This window comes from Lampetra planeri, chromosome 26, assembly GCF_965212315.1.
Source record: "Lampetra planeri chromosome 26, kcLamPlan1.2.h2, whole genome shotgun sequence".
NCBI classification, from domain to species: Eukaryota; Metazoa; Chordata; class Hyperoartia; order Petromyzontiformes; family Petromyzontidae; genus Lampetra; species Lampetra planeri.
In genome coordinates, this window is record NC_136132.1 from 7,748,053 (window position 1) to 7,771,633 (window position 23,581).

At 48.9% G+C, this 23,581-nt stretch overlaps 1 protein-coding gene across 1 annotated transcript in view; it reads left to right on the forward strand.

Annotated features, from left to right (window-relative positions):
• The window catches only part of LOC144727800 (uncharacterized), a 33,072-nt gene extending 15,121 nt beyond the window's left edge, over positions 1-17,951 (forward strand). The window contains exons 2-5 of the mRNA XM_078606911.1: positions 6,240-6,497; positions 9,693-10,683; positions 14,354-14,414; positions 17,488-17,951. Coding sequence (XP_078463037.1) covers positions 6,240-6,497; positions 9,693-10,683; positions 14,354-14,414; positions 17,488-17,557 — 1,380 coding nt within the window. The 3' untranslated portion in view covers positions 17,558-17,951. The remainder of the gene's footprint in view (positions 1-6,239; positions 6,498-9,692; positions 10,684-14,353; positions 14,415-17,487) is intronic.
• The last annotated feature ends 5,630 nt before the right edge of the window (positions 17,952-23,581 follow it).

The following is a 23,581-nucleotide window of genomic DNA, read 5'->3' on the forward strand; positions in this document are numbered from 1 at the left end:
AGCAGAGGGGTTGTTGTTGTTGTTGCTGCTGTTCTTCGTCGGTGTTTGAACAATGACCAATTCCTTCACTGACCGGCGTTTGTCAGAATGGTAAAATAACTCTGTCGTTCTGATTGGGGGGGGGGGGGTCATCCAGCAGTGGATCGACAGGAAGGAGCTGTTGTACAATAACCCGATTCGCCGTGGCCCAGTGTGCGCGTGTCGTGGTATATTGTAATCATGGTGGTAATAATAATATTATTATCACCCGCCACTCTTAATGCATGAATACTTGATAAGGGTGAGCTTATTGAACAATTAAACGGCGCGGATAAGCGAGGGGGGTTTATGCGCCGTCGTGTGTACGGTATGTGTACATGCATTTTTCGTGTACTGTATATGTACGTATGAAAATATGCATGAGTGGTAAGTGCATCTTTGTAGGGAGACAAAGGCGGCCGGGCGTAGTGTTGGCTACCCACGCCCTCGTGTGCCGTGCCGGCCTTTATAGGTGCTCGCTAACAGCACTTGCCTCTACAGTCTGTTAAAGCTATACGGGGTATCTTTGTCTTTGTGTATCTTTGTATGTGTGCAATATACACAGGTGCTCGCGAATAGCACTTGTCCCAGATTTGAAGCTTTCGTGACTGCAAGGATTCATACTCTTAGGTTTTTTCGGTAAAGTCACGTAGGTAAAAAAGAAAATTGAAAAAAAAATATTGCTTTATTATTTTATTTCCATTATTTTTATTATTTATTTTTACCTACGTGACTTTACCGTAAAAAACCTAAGAGTAGCACTTGCCCGAAACAGCCTCTCGGTACTTGTGCAGATATTCCTATGGTTCTATTTACGTGTATACAATTACACATCGCTGCATTGATATCACCCATTGCGCCGCGGATTGTGCGTGCGCGCGCGCGTATTAATAATGAATGCGATCGTGCACGGCCCTTTTGTTCAACCCACTGCTGGATGAATGCTTCGCCACGCCACGTCGGCCTTTGAAGCCCTTCTTTAAAAGCGGTTCAGATGTCAATCGCCACTGACGTTCGCCGTGTTTAGGGTTCGAGCTCAGGACGCCTGGTTCGCAGGGCGGTGCACATCGTGTTTGTGTGCTGATGTGTAAGTGTGATCACGTGCTCCAGATAACTGTAGGCCTGAGTTGCAGGTGTGTACGTACACGTGAATTTCCACATCGTAATTGAAGAACATTGCTGTGCAAAGATTGCGTATGCATGTGTGTATGACTAAATATAACAATGTAAGACGGTATAACTAATATGCCTGTGTTGTGTACTTTTTGTGCACGTATTCAATTAAAAACGTCCATTTGAGGGCAGTACCGATATGTTTAGTTATCTACTTAATTATGCATTCGTTGACCGGTGCAGATATTGCCACTGATGCCAGCCGTGGCCCGGAGTCGAACTCTGGGTGGCCGGGTTGAGATCGCGTAATACGCTAATCACTGAGGCTAACGCTCGCTCAACCGTGGCATATGCAGTCGTCTATGTTGTCGATGTGAAAAAGCACGTCATGTTACAAAATAGGTCATTTACTTATAGATCGCTACACACCTGCGTTGAATGGATAATCTCTCTCTCTCTCGAGCGTATGGTATGCGCAAATCACACGTCCAAGTTTAAATCTGTTGAATGGATAATGACACGTTTTAAATGAAATATGTTTAAATACTTGCATGTATTTAACCATATTGTTGCTATGTCAGTGTCTGTACGTGTGTATGTTGAACGTCTTTCGCACCGCACGTAACCAACCGTGCTAATCGGAGGTGCGATGGAACTTGATGCGGTGTTCAAACTGCATTGGCATGGCGGTCGGTACGGCATTACACCGCATAGGCATTCGCATACATTTCAAGAGATAGCGACTGGAGATTATAGTAATTCCGGTTCATCATGGCCAATGCCGTTGACGCCGTCACACCTCGCCCATCGCTTCCTATCCTGCTGCTAGATCCCGAAGCTGTCGTACAATCGACACCCGAACGCCGAAGTCAAGTCGCATCGTCGTCATCATCGCCGTCATCAAAGCCCTTGCTTTAGTTAAGCCAGCAGGCTTAATTTCGGCCGGGAGCTGCCCTGTAGGCTGAGCCCCGTCAAATATTTCCGCACCTTGCGCGTTATGCCGTAGACACTTTTGTCTCGACGGGAGCAACCGGGTTTGCGTTTGGTGCGGGGAGAGGGGGTTGGAACAACCCGGAAAATATTCCACGGATTCCGTGCGACATTGTGCTCGGAGTACAACTACTGCACGCGACGGGGTCTATTGCAAGTACAACGGCATGGGTAGGCCTTCAACCAGCAGTGGCTTGAACACGGTTGATGATAACTACCGCACGAGAGAGCGCGACTCGCGGTCATTAGAAGGTTTCGAGCACAAGTCCAGGTTGGGAGCCGACTGAAACCATAATTCCTGGGGAGGTGTGGGGACGTCAATTAAACGAGTACCACTTCGTGGGAAGGCAACCAGTGGCAATCCAATGGATGCACTGGCCCTCGTCCAAAGAAACGTGGAATTTGCCACACTTAGGGGTGCCAACAGACATGAGCGCATGCTAAGGTTTGATACCCGCTGCAGTTTGCCACCCGGAGACAGTCTGCGTCCTTGTGAAATGCCGTTCGGTAATACTGAAATGTAGGCCATTGTGTTCCCGAGTCTCAATCACGCTACATGACGTCGTTTAAAACCAGCAGGCTATTACGCGCTTGGATATCTTAAGACCCTGTGACTTCATTTGCAAGAGTAGGCCACTGTGTGTGTAGTCTTGTAATCGTTGGCTCCCGTATTGCAAAATCGTAATAATAACAATACTATAATGATAGCAATTATGATCTCCGTAACCACAGGCTCTAGGTCTCTCTTATCCCAGCTTCTCTTTGCAGGAGCTCTAATTTTGGTTTAATAAATGTTCGTCGGGATAAGCTGAATACGTTACGCTAGGCTACTTGCTATCAACTTACATTTAACATTTTACTTTGAATTGTTTTACTTGTTTTGATTGATCACTGTTCGAAGGACAAAAAAAGCAACAACAATAATGTCCAGGCCTTTGTCATTCCACTACTAAATGAGGAGCTTCCCACACCGAGTCGGTCGTTTGACTATACTTCACCACGCCGGTCGATGCGAGTTGGTGAGGTGGAGGAGCCCAGCACCGAGACTCCAACAGAGGAAATATTATCTGGAGCTCAGCGCCCCCGGACAGCCCCTGGCAGAAGCGAAGCCTCTTTCGAGAAACCTCGTTGCGAGAGTGTGAAGTTAACGTTGAGACGGAGGGTGACATCGTCGTTGTGATTTAATTATAGAGCGAGGGCCCTTTGTCTGTATGTGCACTCTGCTGGGGTAGACCAGGTATTGCAGGTTCGGTTTCATGACTTGAACTAAACAAAATAAAAACTATTTAAAAAAATGTTGCCAGGTAAGGCCCACTGAGCTCACTTCATAGCTCTTCATCAGAAGTGACCTGACTATTGCAAATACTTTGAACGCACGTTGATTCTAAATGTGGAGGGAAAGACGGAAGGACCAGGAGAAAAATCCACGCGACCACGGAGAGAGAGAGAGAACATGTACACTCCATATATACAACAGGCGTCAGGGTCGGGATCGAACCCACGCCCTCCTGTATACCAGGCGAGGTAGTTAACATCTCGCCACCGCGGCACCTATCACCTTGGCGTGTTTCGCCTCGTTGCGTCTCGGAACCTCCGTATTTGGCTTGGGCTTGCGCACCCTGCGATCTGTCGGCTCCAAACATGATCGTGTGTCTCCCCGCTCAAGACGTGCGTGGGGCACAACTCATGTCGGTTATATCGGTGGCCTTGAAGTCAGTGGTGGGAAATTCCACGTTTCTATGGTGGGGGAGCAGCATCACTATACTTTTAAAAAAGTGCTAAACATTCTATGCAACACTCGAGCGTGAACATTTTTAAGGAGGGGTGCGTGGAAAAATACTTAGATGGGGGGGCAAGTCAAAGCCAATCCTCACCATCACTACCATCACTACCATCATCACTACCAGCACTAGCACCATCCTCACCATCACTACCATCATCACTACCATCATCATCGCTACCATCAGCACCACCATCATCACCATCACTACCATCACTACCATCATCACTACCAGCACCATCCTCACCATCACTGCCATCATCATCGCTACCATCAGCACCGCCATCGTCAGCAGCATTGGTACCATTATCGCCCCTCTGATTAGCACAGTTGGTTACGTACGGCGTGCAAGAAGTTCAACATACGTACATGCTCAACATACAATGTTAAACTCTAAACAATTGTTAATTGCGAAACAGAATGAGTAACAGTACAATCTGCGTGTGTCTATCGTGCCTTCTGCTCCGAGGGAAAGGATGCGACGCCCATCGCTTAATTTGCCGCCGGTGTTAGATATTGTACCAACACGCCTTGACGTGGCCGTAACAGTTTACGGTTATTGGCATGATTGACGCAGTTGTTCCGGCTCGTATCTTTTTTTTTGTAAGTAGAATCACGAGTCTACTTGTAAAAACATTGTTCATTCCGCCGAGACAAGATGTGCCCTTGTAAAATAAACCACGCTTCTCAAACTCGACGTTACCTATGATGCCCTCTCCTGCCGGGGCGTTGCGTGGCAGTGGCTGTCGATGGCGCAGAGAGGCGGTGGCTGAGAATCCACATCGCTGGAGTCGGGCGTGGTGGTGGTAGGTGGTGGTGGTAGGCAGTGGCTCGTCATTATCAGAATCAGAATATTTTATACAGGTAGGAACAACAGGTTCCACACTTCCCACCAGGGATTATTTGTCTGTCGTGCATATTTGTCTGTCCAACCAAGCTCCTACCTGCCCACTCCGAAGGAACGCGTTTTACTCTGGAGGAACCCGATGAGCTATGAAGCTATTTTGTTCACAGATGCCCAGTAGTAGGAGCGGGTGCAGAACGTTACAACAACAAGCAATACAAAAACACGATAGGAGAGAAAGGTAAACAAATCACTTTTTAAAATATATACAAATATATCGTCCGTATCAATCCACTGCTGCGCAAAGGCCTCCTCCCCAAGCTGCTGGTCCCGATCCTGCGGTGTCAAACCCTGCCGAGCCGCTCACGCACGAGCTGCGATCACAGCTCCATCTCCACGGTTGGCGTCCTCTCTCTCTCTCTCTCGGACGCGTTCAGATCCTTGGCTGACACTCCATCGCTGTTCGTGAATTGCGCACTGCATTGTGACGCTGGCGGCTTGAGTTTGATTACCGGACATGGTGAACATCCGTGTGCGAGAGACACCTGAACCGCTACCAGGTCACCCCCCCCCCCCATGCCCTTCACCAACTCACAGTAACCTACGTGGTGACGTATGGTCCAAACAACCCCCTTGGCAAACGTGGCTTGGAAAGTTATTCATCCAGCAGTGGGTTTACTGGGCTTTACAATATTATTATGGAATGGATAAGTGTATCGTTAGCATGACAACCACCTTTTACTTCTAACAATGGGGTGCTCTTTATGATACTTGTGGAGGGTGGTGATGATGATGATGATTTGGCTGAGTTGACTGACTAGTCCGTCGGCTTTTATGCTCACGATTGAAAGCCCAGTTACTAGCGCTGCATCCAAACAGATGTGACCCATTTTACAAACACAGCACCTACGCACACCCTACATGTACCCTATACAAGTGTAAACACAACAACAACAACAATACATATGTAAGCACGATGAATATAAAACAGACCACTCGTTTGTTATGGTTAGGACTCGTGTCTGGTCGGTCAGTTTGTTAGTTTGTTACTGGACATCTGTGAAAAAGAACTTTACAGCTCATCGGATTCCTTTAGTATGAATTAATATTCCAAAATATAAATGTTTTGATTCCAATTTTTTTTTTATGATATTGATAATGTTCGTGTTAAAGCTGTTGTCGGGCATGTACGGTGCGAAATAAGTTCAACACACACACATTGTCCGGTTTGACGGTATGTGAGCGTTAACGCTGCTGTTGGGTACGTACGGTGCGAAATAAGTTCAACATACATATTGCCCGGTTGGCCAGTTCATGTTGGGGCCAGAGTCTGGTTGGCTGCCCCACTAACCCCCCCTCGCCCCCCCCCCTCACCCCCCCCTGCCCCCGCCAGCGTCGCCCCCTTCCCTGCCGTGTTTGCCGCGTAAGGGCCGTTCACCCCCGTGTCCGCCTGTGGCTCTCTTGGTGTTCACAGCGCCTGTGTTGTGTGTCCAGGGCTCGCCGTACGAGCTCAAGGAGCCGCACGGCGCCATGCTGGCCTGCGTGCCTCCCGGCGTGAGCCTCTACGGGGGCTACGCGGCCGCCTCCCCCTACGCCCCCTACGGCATCGGAGACCCGTCGCGGCCCAAGAGCGCGACGCGCGAGAGCACGAGCACCCTCAAGGCCTGGCTCAACGAGCACCGCAAGAACCCCTACCCCAGCAAGGGGGAGAAGATCATGCTGGCCATCATCACGCGCATGACGCTCACCCAGGTTGGTGGTGCTGAGAGAGAGAGCGCGCGGCGGAGCGGCCGGTTAGCACGCATTGGGTCGCCCGGTGACCCAAGTTCGGTTTTCCAATCGCTGCCGACAGCAGTGATGGATTATCTGAACTGGGCCTGGGCCTCCCCTAGGTTAACATCGCCAGTGGGGAGACAAAGGCGGGTGGGGGTGTGGTGCTCACGAACAGCACTTGCCCCAAAAAGTATTTTCTAGGGCTGGGCACGGTGCTGGCTACCTTTGCCCACGTGTGTGCCGTGCCCCAACAGTCTGTTAAAGCTATACGTGGGGGGGGGGGGGGGGTCTTGGTGCTTGTGTTTGTCTGCACGGACTACAGAAGAGATGGGCTTTTCATCTTCTTGACGAGTACATGAGTACTTGTTGTTCTTATAGCTTGAGGCGATTGCAAAAGGCGCTTTGTTTCACATACCGCGGTGGTTTTACAGTCGCGGTCAATGTTGCTCTGTGGTGTGTTAATCAAAGTCAATTCGGGAGCAATTTTCTAATTTGGATATTGACGCCGGCACACATGGCCTACACTTTTTTTTCGAACGTCGCGACAACAATTCAGTGCATGGTACCAAGGGTTAGTACGCCGGCAGTATTAACCAGGGCAGCCTGCTGAGCTCGAACCTCAAACTCCTGTGACAATGAGCAAACGCACCACTGCTCGGCCAGGTCACATCACACCACGTGGTGCAAGTGGGTTTTCTGTCAGCTGTGAAGGGGGCTTGTGAAGGGATGCTGCCGAGCAGTTGGAGGCAGTTGTCCTCCAGCAACAACGGAGAGCAGCTCACAACAACGAGCGGAGCACCGGGCGGCGGCTAAAACGCATAAAGTTGTCGCAGTGGGGAGCACAGGGGGTGCATCTGCCACTCATCTCAGTCAGTTAACCCATGGCACCAGGGTCTGTCCCGTGTCCTCCTGCTAGCAAAACCTTTGATGCTTCACATCACCTCAAAGTGCACCTAGGCTGGTGCAAGCGCCGTGATGCCATGCGCACCAAATTACGCTCGCCAAATTACGCGCGTAAGGATACATTGTTTTTGATTTGTATATATTGTGTTTGATTTGTTTGTGGCCTTAATAGACACTTGCTAGCGAGTGTTCGATTCCTAATCATGGATGACAGTAAATGGGTAATATTTATATGAAGTACAATGGACATGGAGTGAGTCCGTTGTGCTCCGTATGACGTGCTGGCATGTGTGAGTGAGACTGCATGCATTGCGTTGCTGAGTTATAATAATACTAACACGTATTAGTGTGTAATGAAGGTTAATTAATATACCTAAAGCAACAAAATGTCAGTCACACTGTAGCTATATCGCATTCTCCGAGTGAATAATAATGGATGTGTGTAACCACCACATATCAATAAAAACCCATCCTGCAATGTGACTTTAAGGACATTTCAGTCGACATGATTCCTTTGGAAGAGTTTTCTTAAACGTAAAACGTCCAGCTATTATTCGGGTTTTCGTCTTTTAAAAGTAATTTCGGTCAACACTATTTCACACGGTGCGTATATATACGCGCATGATCTGAAAGAGACCGCATTGCGAAAATGTACGCAAGAAAATAAAATGCGGCTTATACATTTTTACGCAAATTACCTCTTGCGGTTAATTACAGATTAGAGTCCGTAGTGTACACCCAACTGACGATTGAAATACTGCGAATTCAAGTTGCAATCTTGAATTCGCAAATGGGAGGGGTGGGGCTGGGTGGAGAGGGGAGGGTGGGGAGTGGCTGGGTGGGGAGGGTGGGGAGTGGCTGGGTGGGGAGGGTGGGGAGGGTGGGGCTGGGTGGGGAGGGGTTGGTCACCCCGTGGTGCCCTTATAAAACTCAACGTTTAACCTACTCACGCCGGCTTGTGCCCGCCCTCACATTCGGGCATATTTGCGGAATACGCCACGCCGCCGTTGACCCTGCAGGCCATTGACCGAGCAACCCAACGTTCCTACCAGCTCCCTCCGCAGCAGGAGGAATGTGTTTACAATATATACTCATCTGTGTGAGGACATTATTGGTGGCTGTCCCATGGAAAAACTGGTACCCCCAATAGGCATGCGGGTGATCAACTAGAACCCACCACAGCAATGTGGAATTTTCCACAACTGCCTCAGGGTCGACAGCGGAGGTGAGCCACTGTCCGATTGCCCATTTGGATAGGGAGACACCGTCACTACGAATTTGGTGACATAAGTTTGATCCCTTGCCAAGGTGAGCGCCAGTGACGATTGACGCCGGGGTCAGTCCTGGGCTCCGTTTCCCTTCCCGAGCATGTATTGCCCAGAGTAGTAAAGTATGATGAGTAGAAGAAAGAAAGAAAACGATCGAGTCCTTCGGCCGTTGGTGGCTTGAGAATGACCGCGTTTTATTTAATTTGTAAATTATACATTGTGTTCAGACAATCATGGTGGGATAACTCTCAAAGGCTAGACAAAACAATCCACTTGCAAGTTTGACAACCATGTAACCGTTTCCTAAGAAGGTTAATATTTAGTTTCCACGAGAAAATTAGTTTTCCTGACGCCCCTATAATTTTCGATACGGGTGCAGTTAAGCCGAGATGAAACGCGTGTCCCTCTCTCTCTCTCGCTCGTCAGCTCGGTTGCGTTTCCGTCCATTGTGCAACGGCCCCAAGTTTTAAGTGTTACAGTTGCACACGATTTGAACGCAGCTGTGGAAAGCAAATGAATTACAAGAGTTAATTGCAGTGCACGTTTCTCAACGTTACACGGTTTCATAGGACTCCACAGCCTGGCGTGCTCGCACACCCTTCATTTGCTGGTTATGAAACCATTTAGACGAATTAGTAGTCGAAGGTCTGATGGCTGGGTGGCTCAAAGGTCAAAGTGCTGAGTCAGCACAGCTGAGATCCTGGGTTCAAATCTCTAGAGTGGGCCACCATCCCTCAAGTGCAGCGAGTATCTCGATAGCCCTCGCCAACACTTTGAGTTGGCGGTCTCAACAACAAACCGGCCGCACGTTCACTTCTATTGACCCGGTGGTCTGGACAAGGCTGCGGACGCTTACGCGTGCGATGCCGCACATCGCGGCGTGTTGTTGAATTCTGACAAACGAAGCTTCCCGCCGTCACGACGAGCGCGTCGCCGTGTCTCCTCCGAGCGCGCCGCTCTAACCGCGCCTCCCGTGCCGCCCGCGCCGCCGCCGCTGCCGCAGGTCTCCACGTGGTTCGCGAACGCGCGCCGCCGCCTCAAGAAGGAGAGCCGGGGCCCGGAGAGCGGCGACCACGAGGATGGGGAGCCCTGGGGCCGCGACGACGACGGCGGCGCCCCCCCGGCCCCCGGCGACGCCGACCGGGACGGCCGGCCCGAGAGCCGGTCGGGCGACGCCGCGGCGGCGGCGGCGGGGGCGGCCGCGCGCCAACGCGGAGACGCCGGCTCCCCGTGGGCCGGCACCCCGGAGAGGGGCAGGGGGCGGGGCGATGACGAGGACGACGACGAGGACGACGACGACGACGATGAGGTGGACTTTGAGCTGGACGCGAGCGAGGCGGAGGACGCGGGGTGCGATGGCGGCGACCGAGCGCGGTCGTCCGGCGAGCGGCACCCGGGCGGGCCGGAGGACGCCGCCGTGGCCGCGACGGCCGCGGGGTCGCCCCAACCGCCGCGGAGGAGGGGCCCGCCCGGGGAGGCCGAGCGCGGCGCGCCGTCGGCGTCCCCGCCGGCCCCCCCGTCGCCCGTGACACGCGAGGGCGGCCGCGCAGAGGCCGCCGCGGTCGCGGCGGCGGAGGTCGAGGCCGAGGCGGAGGACGAGAGGCGCCGGCGGCAGCGCACGCCGCACCCGCCCTGCAAGGCCAAGATCTGGTCGCTGGCCGAAACGGCCACGGCGCCAGATTCCCCGAGGCCGCTGCGTTGCGGCGGCGGCGGCGGCGGCTCCGGGGCGGCGGCGGCGGCGGCGGCGGCGCAGCTTCACCACGGCTCGCTCCACCACCATCACCACCATCACCACCACCCGGCCTTCCTGGCCGCACGACCGCTGCAGCTCACCTGTCCCGTTGGGCCGGCACGGCTCGCACCGTGGGGCGCCAGCATCAGGATTCAGCAGCAGCAGCAGCAACAGCAACAGCAGCGAGCAGCGTTTGAGACGTGCTGCCTTCCTGCCGACCCTCTCGGCCGCTCGCTAGACCTGCGATGTGGAAGAGCAACGGGTGAGTGACTCGTCGTGAGCCGGCGATGTTGGCAGTGCGCTGTATGTGTGTGTACGTGTGTGTACAAGCACGGTGCTGGAAACGCCAGCCCTTGTTCGTAGTTCATCGGTGCACGCTGCACCATGTGTGCGTTTGCTAGTTCGTGTTGCTGGGAGGCAGTGGTGCAGTGATTACAGCACATTGCTTTCATACCACTGCCCTGGGTTCGATTCCTTATCATGGATTGCAACGGTGGCAGCTGGAATCTGAAACTGTGCTGGACCTCTCCGAGATTGATTTGGTACTAGATGAGAACCTATTATGGTGTGGGAATATCAGCAATGGCAAAACAAAGGTGACTTGATATGGTCCTGGCCACAACATCCCCCGCTTGTGCAGTCCTAGCCCTAGTAGGTGCTCACTGACAGAACGTGTCTCTGCAGCTATAGGTCTAGCTTCGTGCCTGTTTGAGATGATATCCAGACCAACGAGCTTGACCAACTTCTGCAAAACACAACCATGTTGGGGCTTGGGCAATGTCAACTCCCAGTGTGCACACTGACACTCCTCCAAGTGTCCTTCAGTCGGCAAGGCCTCGTTTCTTCGCTACGACACCCAGAGTAGTAGTAATAACAATAGCCTATCTTACCCTCCCAGAAGCCAACAGGAGTGATTATATGTTTAACATCTAAATATCTTGCTAATATATATGACTTAAAGCTTTCGTGACTGCAGAGATTCGTATTCTTGGTTCTTTCGGTAAAGTCGCGTAGAAGGGAACAATAAAATAAGGAAAATATTAAACAGGCAATCGTCATCAGGTGTGAAATCCACAGCAAGAAAATTCTAATGATTGCTTGTGTTGCATTCGAAACGTCGTGAGAATTTTATTGTATTATGTTTTTGTTATTTTATTGTTTCCCTTCTACGTGACTTTACCGAAAGAACCAAGAATATAATATATATGACTATATATAGTGTGCATGTACATGATTAACTGTACTTGGAGGCAAAGTGCACATAGCCTGGCAAGAGAACTGTGGTGATGTCATCGTGGCAAATGGCGGCTGTTACTGCATCTATATCTGAACCTGGCCCTTGCCCTCATCAGATCTGACGATTGATACAATTGATCAATTCAGTGTATTGTTGGTAAACATTACAATTCAAGATTAACGTGCAAATTATATGCACACGTCACTCTACATAAAGCTGTACAAAGAATACATTTTAAAGGAACACAAATAAAAGAAGATGGTACAAAGCAGATACAATTTAATTGACATTGTAATGTTTATGTTATTTGCAGCTCTTGCATGTTATTGTGCATTGTCTGTTATTACACAATACTATGTGTCAATCAACGTGATGGGCGGAAGTCAAGTGAACTGGCAAAATTCAATGTGAACCCTTTCGCCGGAATGTCGTCATTGGCACGCATTTGGCAAACAAGTGAAATTCTCAATGTAGAATGTGGCCTGGGACTCCTCTAGCTTGGCTCAGCCCAAACGGCGAACGGGTGGCGCATTGCGGCCGACGTCAAATCTGGGGGGAGGGGGGCAAGGCGAACATGGCACTAGCCACACCACAGTGCAAGAAAAATTGTTTAACATACGTACATGCGCACGTACACAATTACCCCCTCTGCGTTTAACTGCATGCCTAAGTAGATAAGGGGCTAAAGCATATTCATTGCTGGAGGCTTCTTCAGTCCCCTCCCACCTGTGTCCAACCAGAAGTGTGACTAGCCACACCAAAGTCGGTGGGCACATCGAGCGTGGTGGGGTAAATCGGGGTGTCTGGCCAGAGTGGAAGAGTAGGCCAAAGTACCCTCTTGCGGGGAGACCCTTCCGCTAGCAGCGGCACGAGCAAGCAATTGCAGTGCTGCACCTTAAGTAATGCTCAAAAGCATTTCGCCCAGCAGAGTTTGCTCTGCTTACGACGGCTCAGCGGCAGATCTTTGCGCAGCTAAATAGCCCAAGTTGCCAGTGCACACTCGCCACTGAGCCGCCTCTGTTTACGATCGGGGAAGAGCAAAATTGCGCTGCGCCCTCTGAAAGGGACGTTTAAAAACGGCGACGTAGTTTTCGAGGGTAGACCATTAGCCGCAACGCACGGTGCAACTCAAACGGCAATTTTTGAAATTGGTCACGACTTAAATTGCAGAATGTCAGACGCGACTGCTTTGAGACGCTCACAGTGTCGACTTGTGAGTATGAACATATCGGCCATGAAACGGAAGGTCCAATTTATGTAATTTATATATTAATAATACTCTAATAATAATAATAATTTAAAACATTATAATTTATATCCCTTCGTAAATCCACTGCTAGATCCATTCCTTCCAACCCAGTGCCAGTAATGGAGCTTGTTTGACCATGCTGGTCATTGGGGTTTGATGAAGGGGGAGGGGCAGGACAATTTTGCATATCGCACGTGATTGGCGTTAGCCGTGGCACGGGAGTCAAACTCAGAGTGCCGGGTTCGTAGCGCAGTGCGCGGGGACTGCTCCTTCGTTATAGGAAGAGAGAGAGCACGCCACCGAAATCCCCCCAAACGCTTCTCGGATATGCACCGAGGCAATGTCCCGGCCGTCGAAGACAGTCCAGGTGATGTTCCTTCATGAATTACCAGGACAGTCACGCGCTCCACCGTAGCGCTCCTGTGCCGTCAATCCATTCACGTTGTTTTGAAACATTTGGGCGGAGTCTCGAAGTGACATTTCGCGCTGCGGACGGCACACCTGAAAGTCGCCTAAAATGTTTTATTTTTTTTCTCTCTTCATCAAAGCTGTAAAGTCTCGTGGGGCTGCGGAGCACTTATAGATGTGTCTCTACAAGAGACATTCGTCCTTTGAGTTGCATTTCTCTAAACCCGCCGAGAGTTCATTAAGATCAATTATCTCTTTTGTAATACGGTTCTGTGTTACTCTATACACATAATGACAGGTGGTGTTTTTTGCACTTTGCACATGGGTAATTACGGAATTTGGATTGTGACACGCGATCACAATGGCTTTCTCCAGACAACGATGATTACATTGTGTGTAGGGGTATCTGCAGAATTGACAAGTTGGTTGGTACCACGTGCTATGATCCCTGTTTACCCTGGTTCGATCCCTGCTCATGATGCATCACCACATGGAAAGATGTACTTGACCCAGGTCTGGACTGCCCATAGGCATTATTACACTGGTGCAGTGTGGTCATCGTCGGCACAGGGGAGACAAAGGTGGTCAGTTAACAGCACTTGCGCCTACAGTCTATAGATATAAAAGGGGATATTTGTCTGCGTGGGTGTGTCTGTGTGCACGTGGGGAGTGGTAGTCTAGCGGTTAGCACACTGCGCTACGAAACCCGGCGACTCGACTTCAGTTCCTGCTCACGCCCAAACACCAGTAACGATTATCTGAACCGGTCCAGGGCCTCCCCTAGGTCGACTCAGCCTCAAATGAGCATCTGGTGTGGTGTGTAAACATCGCCACTTGGGAGACATGGGCGTCCGGGTGTGGGGCTGGTCACCCCACCCCCTCGTGTACCGTGCCCGCCTTCATAGGTGCTTGCTAACAGCACTTGTCCCAACAGTCTATTACGGCTATACGGGGATCTTTGTCTTTGTGTGCAAGTTATTGTAAGCACAACACACCGTTTCACATTGACAGTGACCAATGTATATTTGTCTATTTCAGAACGAGACGGTGAATTAGAAGCCAGCAATGACTCAAAACCTCTCCATGCCATCTTCAGAAAGTGAGTTCTGCTTTTGTGTGTGCTCTCATGAGTGTGTGTATGGCCTTTATCGGTGCTTGCCAACAGCACTTGCCCTACCAGCCTCTGTAAGCTACAAGGGAGGATTTTTGGCATAGTGCTTTACAAACCCGGTAACCTGGGTTCGATTCCTGACCACAGTTAACATTCTTGGCAATAATTTGAACCGATCCTGGGTCTCCGATAGGTCAATCCAGCCTGAAGTGAGTAGCTGGTACGGTGTGTAAACATCAGCACCGTCAAGACAAAGATGGCCAGGCGTGCTGGTAGCCACACCACTCCCTCGTGTGGCCTTCATAGGTGCTCACTACCAGCATGTTCCCCAACAGCCTGTGTAGGCTACACGGGGGATCTTTGTCTGTACCTTGTGTGTGACAAGGGGAGTGGGGTGAGGAGATGGAGTGGTTCACCCACTGCGCTAGAATTCTAGCGCAGTGACTGGAATCTGAACATGCTTTGAGTTATCCCTGGGTCAACGCTGCCTTAAATGATTACCTGGTGGTCTATGAGCAACAGCAATCGATGAGCAACAGCAAATGGGGAGACGAAGGTGGCCAGGTGTAATGTAACGTTGGCCTCAATCGGCGCTCGCTAAAGTCGGAAGACGTTCAGGTTTGCAACGCTCACTTCCCCAAATGCCCCGCGAATTAGGGCACGCATTGCCACACGCGCGCTCTGCCATGCGCCCGGCAAATATTCATGAGAACTCGAAAACGTCACCAGATGTGTGGGCCTGTGGCGTAAATAAAAACGCGGAGATTAGCGGACGCGGTTGTATTGGGCAACGCTTTGTCGGTAACAGTTCAGTGCAGGTATCTCCCGACATCGTGCCCTCTGCCTCAGCATTGGGTTACGTGACCTGCTGCGGCATTGCAATATATATCGGCACCGTGATGTGACTGTCGGTTTTAGGCGGTTGGTATGGTCTTCGTTGTACCAGGGGATCCATTTTAGTTTCAGTTTCTTTTATTAGCTATAACCCTGTGAGCCATGCGGCTCTTGACTCGGGTGCAACCGCAACAAGCAAAAACATGAACAAGAAACCTCCCTAAAATAATATGAATGAAGTTGCGTAGGGAAAAAAACATTTATTCATTTCAAAGTCTCTACGTCTCTCTGATGAATCCGAATTAGGTTCATAAAAAAAATGTTAAAACTCCTCCACATCTACGATTACGGAGCCATCGCTTTGACAATATCCAATCAGCTGCTCACAAGAAAGTCCAGAGCATCATTATTAATCAGTGGGGTGACTATAAATGGATCGCCCTTTATTATCAAGCAGCGGAATTTAAGAGCAGTATGGCTGGTCGCACTGCTCTGTTAGCCCAACAATCTGGGGTTTAACTAAAACTGGTTGGCGAATCTGGCCTGGGCTTCTCCTAGGTCAACTCAGCCTAAACTGAGGACCCAATGCTGGTGCTATTGCTATCCCCGACGACCTGCCCATCCCATCCGAGATAGCCCAACCCGTAATAGGTGTTCACTAACAGCACTCGCTCAATCAGCCGGACACCTACAATTCTCTTTGTGAAGTGCTTCATTTAAAAAATAGGGGAGAAACCATCTTTCGCCGATAACATTGCAGATTTATCAAGAGTGTTTAATAGGCGACGTTTTAGGCAATGGCGCTTCTTGGCAGCACATCGGGAGGGCCAGAGAGGTAGAGTGGACATACAGATGAAGGACATGAGCACGTTATCAAATCCCATCTCTTGACAACTCTGGCCTATCTATGTGCTACGAAGAAGGGGCATTGTTCTGAACGCCGCCTATTATGCACTTTGTCATTTTAAGGCCGCGGTGTTATTGACGACTGTGTTGAGTTTTTTGGCTACGTGTGCATTTTCTTGGTTCTTTCGGTAAAGTCACGTAGAAGGGAAATAATAAAATAATAAAAATAAAACATAATAAAATAATTCTCACGACGTTTCGGCCACAACGCAAGCAGCCGTCCTCAGGTGAAGACCAGGTCTGCCGGGGAGACAGCGTCATTCAGACATTCAGACGCTGTCTCCCCGACAGACCTGTTCTTCACCTGAGGCCGGCTGCTTGCGTTGTGGCCGAAACGTCGTGAGAATTATTTTATTATGTTTTTATTATTATTTTATTATTTCCCTTCTACGTGACTTTACCGAAAGAACCAAGAAGATGAATCCCTGCAGTCACGAAAGCTTTAAGTCGAAATTTGACGTGTGCATTGTGGGCCACTGCCAATGCAGCAGCAGCAGCAGCCGCAGCGGCGGCAACGGCAGCGGCACCGCCACGTAATCTGGCTGTTTCAGGACAAGGTAGCCAGGGCCACACCTGCAGCGCTAGTGCTGCACAAGTGCTGCACAAGTGCCGACCCGGATGGTCACGATGTCCCGAAGCAACGCTGGCACAATTGGGATTCTTAGAATTCGGTGTAGAAGCCCCAAAGGCCTCTCTGTATTTTACAAAGCAGCCTGTTCCGGAAGTCTAAACGTGGCGGGAGAAACTCGTCAAGCTGGAATTCACAAACGGTCACCTTGTGTTTCCCCTTGCATCATCAGTCGTGGTCAAATCTACTGTTGAATGAAGGTAGCCCTAAATGTCTGTAACGCCTCTCACGATTCTGCGGCGTGTCAGTCCACCCAGCACGTGCACACGAGCCGACTTGAGTGTGCAGACAATGCTTCGGTTTTTTTTTATTTTCGACATAATTCTAACCCAGTGGTTCATAACACCACTGGTCCCCGTGCCCCCTCTTACACCCAGGTTACCCTGGCCACATTACGCAGAGAGATCACGTGGCCAAGTCTCTAGTTAACACTGTTAGCATTGCATGTGTTTCACGCCGCGTATAAGCGCGTTCTGCGCTCGCAATGTATTTGTTTCAAGTCGTGCGTTAGCGTGCTTTGTGATGCGCTTGCACGATGCTGTCTCCCCGGGGCGCACGTTCCGAATTTCTCCTGCACGGTGTCCACGCCGCAGCCTACTGCCGCACATACCAAACCCACCCCCCTCGCCGACGAAAGTCTTTCTGTTGAGCGGCACTTTGCTGACCCCGGTGCGTGTATCGTTGCCTCCGCAGATTTCACCCGCACCTCGACGTCACGACCATTGAAAACCTGTGCAGAAGAAACGACATCGTCCCCATGTAACGCGGTCACGGCCGGAGGATATATATATAAAGCATCGACCAAGCGACACTGATGACATTGTTATCATTATTCTTCTTCTTCAAGTGTGAATATTTTCTAAAGCATTTGTAAGTTTCGCGTTTCAGGATGTTTGCTGTTGTGACTTTGCTTAGCATAAATCGTAGACGCCTGTTTGTTAAAATGTAAAAAAAAGAAAAATACAATAAAAATTGTGATTATTCAGCAAAAAACACGATGACGGGAGTTGACGTGCAAGTGATTTTGAAGCCTGTGAGAACGTTGTTTGTATATGGAGCGCCGTCTGTGCTGTGTTTATAGCAGGGTGAAAGGCAGTCCCGTGCCAAAATGTATATCTATTTTTTTTATTATAATAAAGTTGTCTGGAACATTAAAATGCCTCCCGCTCGAGAGGGACAATACGTGCTTTGTATCTGCGAGAGACAAACACAAGACACACGTTCGATGGCCTGCGTGACCACTGTGGGAGCAGTCGTAAGCCACCGCTTAATCTAACCGTTTGGAGCTAGGGTTGGTGGACAATACACAGATGCGGTCAACGGGCATGGAGGTGCTCGGAGGGCAGCACAGCAAGTAGGCCGACGTGCGAGATGCTGCCACGGTGTCATGGTGAGCACGTAAATCCTGAGGCGGTCGCCGGTTCAACTCCGGGTTTCGTAAATCTCAACCTTTGTCCACACAGCTGTGTACATGGGTACACCACATTGAAGTCAATCTGCAGGTCGCGTGCGGTGGGATGAAGGGTGGGGACCTCTTCTGAAACGTCTGACCGACATGGAAGAGTAATTTACACCATTGGTACTTCATTTGCCAGTAAAACATATGATAATTGTTTTTTTACCCATTTATCTGGCAACTAAACTGACACCTTTTTTACGCGGAGTCATGTTTGCATAGACCACAATTATCATATCTTTTTACTGGCAAATGAAGTACCAATGGTGTAAATGCTTACCACGAGCTCTCATACTCTGATGGTGCATTGTCTTTGAGTTGTGCGCCTTTTGGCGTCATCTGGTCCAACCCATATGAGACTAGGCTCTAAGGAAAGCTGTCTCGGGTGTGGACCAATCAACTTCAACGACGGTGCATACATTATCAGAGTTGTGTTTTTTGTTTGCATTATGACTGCAGGTATTGTGGTCTATGCAAACATGACTCTTCGTAAAAGAGGTGTCAGTTTTGTTGCCAGATAAAAGGGTAAAAAAAACAATTATCATGGAAGAGTAATCCAAATAGCCTCGATTGGGGGCGTTTCGCGGTATGAAGGGACACGCCAAAGTCGTTGAGGAAGGTCGCGTGTGCAGGCCCTTGTGGACAGCAGTGGCACGGGTTAAGTTATTGCAGGGTTGCACCTTTAGCTTTTTACTGTGGTTGCATTCCACACGCTAGAAACACGCAAACTTGGAAAATAGCTTCACGTAACAAGGCAGGATCCTTCTGAAATGTCGTCTTGAGAGTCGGTGTATTCAACTAAAACAATATCCATCATTCCGGACAATTATAGAAGGATTGGGATAGGCTACACATTTTAAAGACAGAATATCGATTACATTAAGTAAATATGTTCGACTGTAAATTTGCTGAATATTGTATTTCTCCTCTACGTATTCACGAGCTAATTTGAATGTTAAACATTAAGCATTCCAAATTTGATATACATTATGTATTATTCAGCCTCATGTTATGTGCAATATATTTGTACATCTCAATAAATCACACGCTATGTCATGTGCGGCATTTTGTTTATAAATGGAAGTGCACACACGAGATACATAATACATGAGACAATGCATATGTACACTCTAATTTAATACATTGTCAAATGTCAGCACCTATTACATGTAATTATCCCTTATAAAATATGTATCGTTTGCATCTAACTTATTGAATGTGTACGCATATATACATATGGGTGTAGTGCTGGTACATTTGTCAGCAGACTGCACGACAATCGACTCAACGTGGGTTCAACTCCTGACCAGGATGCAATTCACGAGTGGAGAGTGGCATCTGAAGCTGGCTGCATCTGGGCCTCCTCTAGGTAGATTCAGCCTAAAATGATTAAGTTGTGCATTCACGTTGTTAAGAGCAACAGAACTGGGGAATAAAGGTGGGCAGGCACCATTGGTCTGAATAGGTGCTCAGCACCAGCAGTTGTTACAATAGTCTACACGATATATAAATATATATACTATTCGCATGTAATTGATGGTATGAAACAATTAAACGATTTCGACCGCCGGGGAGATGGAACGATGAAATCAACTCGTGCAGGTGCTGGGTGGATTACCACAAGATCAAGAGAGGTGGCAGTGCCTTTGGGAGGCCTTCATCCAGCAGTGGATTGACCATGGCTGATGATGATGATCATAATGTGTATACTGTATGTGCAACGGGGACTCCCTTGTGCACGTGAGAATTAGGTTAGTATTCATCGACATTGGTAGTGCTAAGCCAGCAGTGGAAATTCGACATTACCATGGCAGGGGCTAGCTCGCGCATTGCACCGCCACTCAAGGCAAGTGGGGTTTAAAACTCTTTGTTTTTTTCGGTAAAGTCACGTAGGTTAAAAAAGAAAACAAATAAATTAAATCACGACGTTTCGGAGGCAACACAAGCTTCCGTCTTCAGGTGAAACCTCCCCCCCGAAAATTGCTGCAATTTTGCTGTTGCAGCAATTTTTCACCTGAAGACGGAAGCTTGTGTTGCCTCCGAAACGTCGTGATTTAATTTATTTGTTTTCTTTTTAAACCTACGTGACTTTACCGAAAAAAACAAAGAGTATGAATCCTTGCAGTCACGAAAGCTTCAAATCTAGAAGTGGTGTTCATTTTGTCTAGCCTCGAGTGAAGAGGGGATTATTCCCCTGTTCCTGATTGCGAGTTGATCACTCTAACCAGAGCACACTACCCTGTCATTACATATTCATAACTATGACTAAATATTGATAATGTATTCATATGTGTACGTTCGCACACACACATACACACGTATACACTGTTACAAATCAACGCCCTGCCCTTGTCAAGTTTTAGAAGCTGCCGCGGTGTAAACGATGAGCAGCAGCAGCACACTGGAGTTGCAATCCAGAAATCGCCAGTTCATCCTCCCGGCACGGCAGTTGAAACAATATTATGAAATGCCCCCTCCCTGCGCTGTAAGTAGGGTGCAACCGTAAGTCGGCCGATAGACGGGTCATGCTTTCGGTGGCGTAAAACTAAACAGATATTTTTGTTTTATTTTACCGGGTAAGGTTCCACTGAGCTGTGTCGGTCTTTTTGCAGAAGTGGCCTGGCCACATGACAGCACAACGAAGTGGCTTAACACGTGGAGATGTATAGCAGCCAAATACTCTAAACGTACGTTTTTCTATATGTGCCGGGGAAAACTGGAGGACCCGGAGAAAAATCCACGCGACCACGGGGAGTGAGGCATGGAAACTCCAAAAATACAGCAGCAGGCGTCAGGGCCGGGATCGAACCCACGACCTCCTGTATACCAGGCGAGGTAGTTAACATCTCCTAGCCACCGCGGTGTAAAGTGTGGATACTCCCACCTCTTCAATTACGTCTTTCCAGTGTGGAAGAGTAGGCCAAAATCACCCTCTTAAGAGAGGCCCTCCAGAGCTCCCTTTGAGGGCAGAGTCCCTTTCCACCAGCGGTGGCGTGATTAAGAAATTGCAGGGCTGCACCTTTACCTCCCCCCGTTATCTAATGAATTGCATATGAGCTTGAACACAATGCGTCGCGTCATTCGCGGCACCTTTCTGGAGGCTATAACAATCCAACACAAGCACGGTTTGCATTTCATATCATGGACGCAGCAAAATGTTTTTGTTGAACAAAATTGCACAATTTTTAAAAGGGAACGCACTTTTATATATCCTGCAGCAATTGCCTAAGCCTCTCAAACACAATTTAAATAACGTACTTACTTTTGGAATAAATTCAATTTTCTAAAATACACAGACCATTACGTGTTATATATTAATTCAATACACACCGTATAATATGAATAAAGTAATTTATTTTTTTAATGCAAACATAAGCTGGTTGCGAAGCGCATTGAGTGTAATGTGGAAGTACATTATTCGCAGCATTTACATATCATTTCCCAGCAATTTTGCCGAAACGGATTTGACCATATATTTTGTAAGTACGCAGCAATTTTAGCATTCGCGTACACCCAGAGCTGCGCATGCATAGTCCCATTAAAGTAGCACTGCCTATCCCGTGTGGGTATGTGTGCGTGTGCGTGTGCTGGGAGTGGGGAGTGTAGTGGTTAGCGCACTGCGCTACGAACTCGGCGATTAGACATTTGCACTCGTGATACGAAGGCGGCTTGGTGCGACGCCCTTGATGCGTGAGGAGGTTCGTACCTCCCCCAAGTCGAGCCCGCCTTCAATGAATGATGCACGGTGAGTAAATATCAGGACTAGGGAGACAAAGGCAGCTGGGTGTGGTGCTGGCCATAACACCCGCTGTGTGCCGCGTCAGACATGCTTGCCCTAACAGCTGCTCACTAACAACACTTGCCATAACATGTGCGAGTACTTAAATTCACTTCGCAGTTATTTGTTATTGTTATTCAATTTCCAAAGGTTATTCCAATATAACGTAGGTTTTTTTTGCGTGTAAATAGATTACAGTTATTGACAATATGCATCCATAACTTTTCAGATTTACTTGAACTCTTATGGACTAAAATATATATTTTAAAAAAAAACTAATAAAAAATTATAATGCCAAGTCAGCTACTAAGGTTTGAGCAATAGCCAATGCACATCGACAAAGACGTACGGCCTCCAGCCGTGGTGCTCCAGAGTGCTGTTATTCACGACAAACAATATTCGTGATACTGCTCAGACAAACCTCTTGACAGGGCATCACCATTGTTCGTTCCTCCCTTAAGACTCGTCTCTTCTCTCGAGCGTGCCCTCTACTACTTCCTGTCCTTCTCCTACAAATCTTTACCCCCCCCCCCTTCCTAACCTCGCCTCTGTACTTTCCCTATCGTTACCATTTTCTTGCCACCCCTTCGCCTCTTCAACACTCAAATCCCGTCCATTTTCCCCCATCGGCCAATATTAATGAACTGTACAATTCTTGTAAAGCGCTTTGACGAAAGCGCTTCATAATACATTCTAGATAAGATTTGCTGACTTCGTTACGCAGCGATGCTCGTGTTAACGATCCCAGAAGGATTACGAATCTCAGTGGAACTTCATCCAATATTTGAACTCCCGACCATGCGAATGAGCCAAGCGCCACGTGTGTACACCACCCTTGGCTACTTAGGCAGAGGGACGTGTGTGCACACTATGTGCCACGGATCCCCCGGTGCTAGTACTTGCATTCGTATCATCAACGTGCCTGCCCAGGAAATGCTGTCTGGCAGGATTGTGGCTCAGTTTAAACGGGAGGTCATAGTAACCTACACGCTGTCTATCCAAGGATGCGTGTGGTTGTAGTGATGTCTTAGCCAAGTACACTTTTGTAAACGTGTTATTGCTGTAAATTGTTTTTGTTCCCTGGCATATGTGCTCCTATGTCTACACTGATAGCGTCAGCGTTCAAATAGTGAAATGTGTTTTTTTGACATCTCAGAACAAATTTTACTTAATCACAGTGGGCCATGATCTATCCACTTCTGGATCAAGTCATGGGAATAACTCACGGCCTTCCATTGCAACAAACTTCTCGAGCCCCTGCACGCCAGCTGGTTGTATAGTTCCATCGCCGTGGTTGACATCATCATCATCATCATCTCTCCTTTGGCTGGCATTCTATCACAGGTCTCGAACACCATCGTCACTTAGACTAAGTGACGTGTCCTGGCCAAGCCCACTTTTCTCAACGGTCAAGGCGAAGTGCACAGCCTGCTTGTCAGCTTTCCGGTCCACGTGCTCGCCCTCCCGTCACTCTGTGAAATTCCAAACACGCATCTCTCCGTGCTGCTTTGTGCACTTTTCAGCTTGTGTTCTATCTCCTTTGACCACGTGCC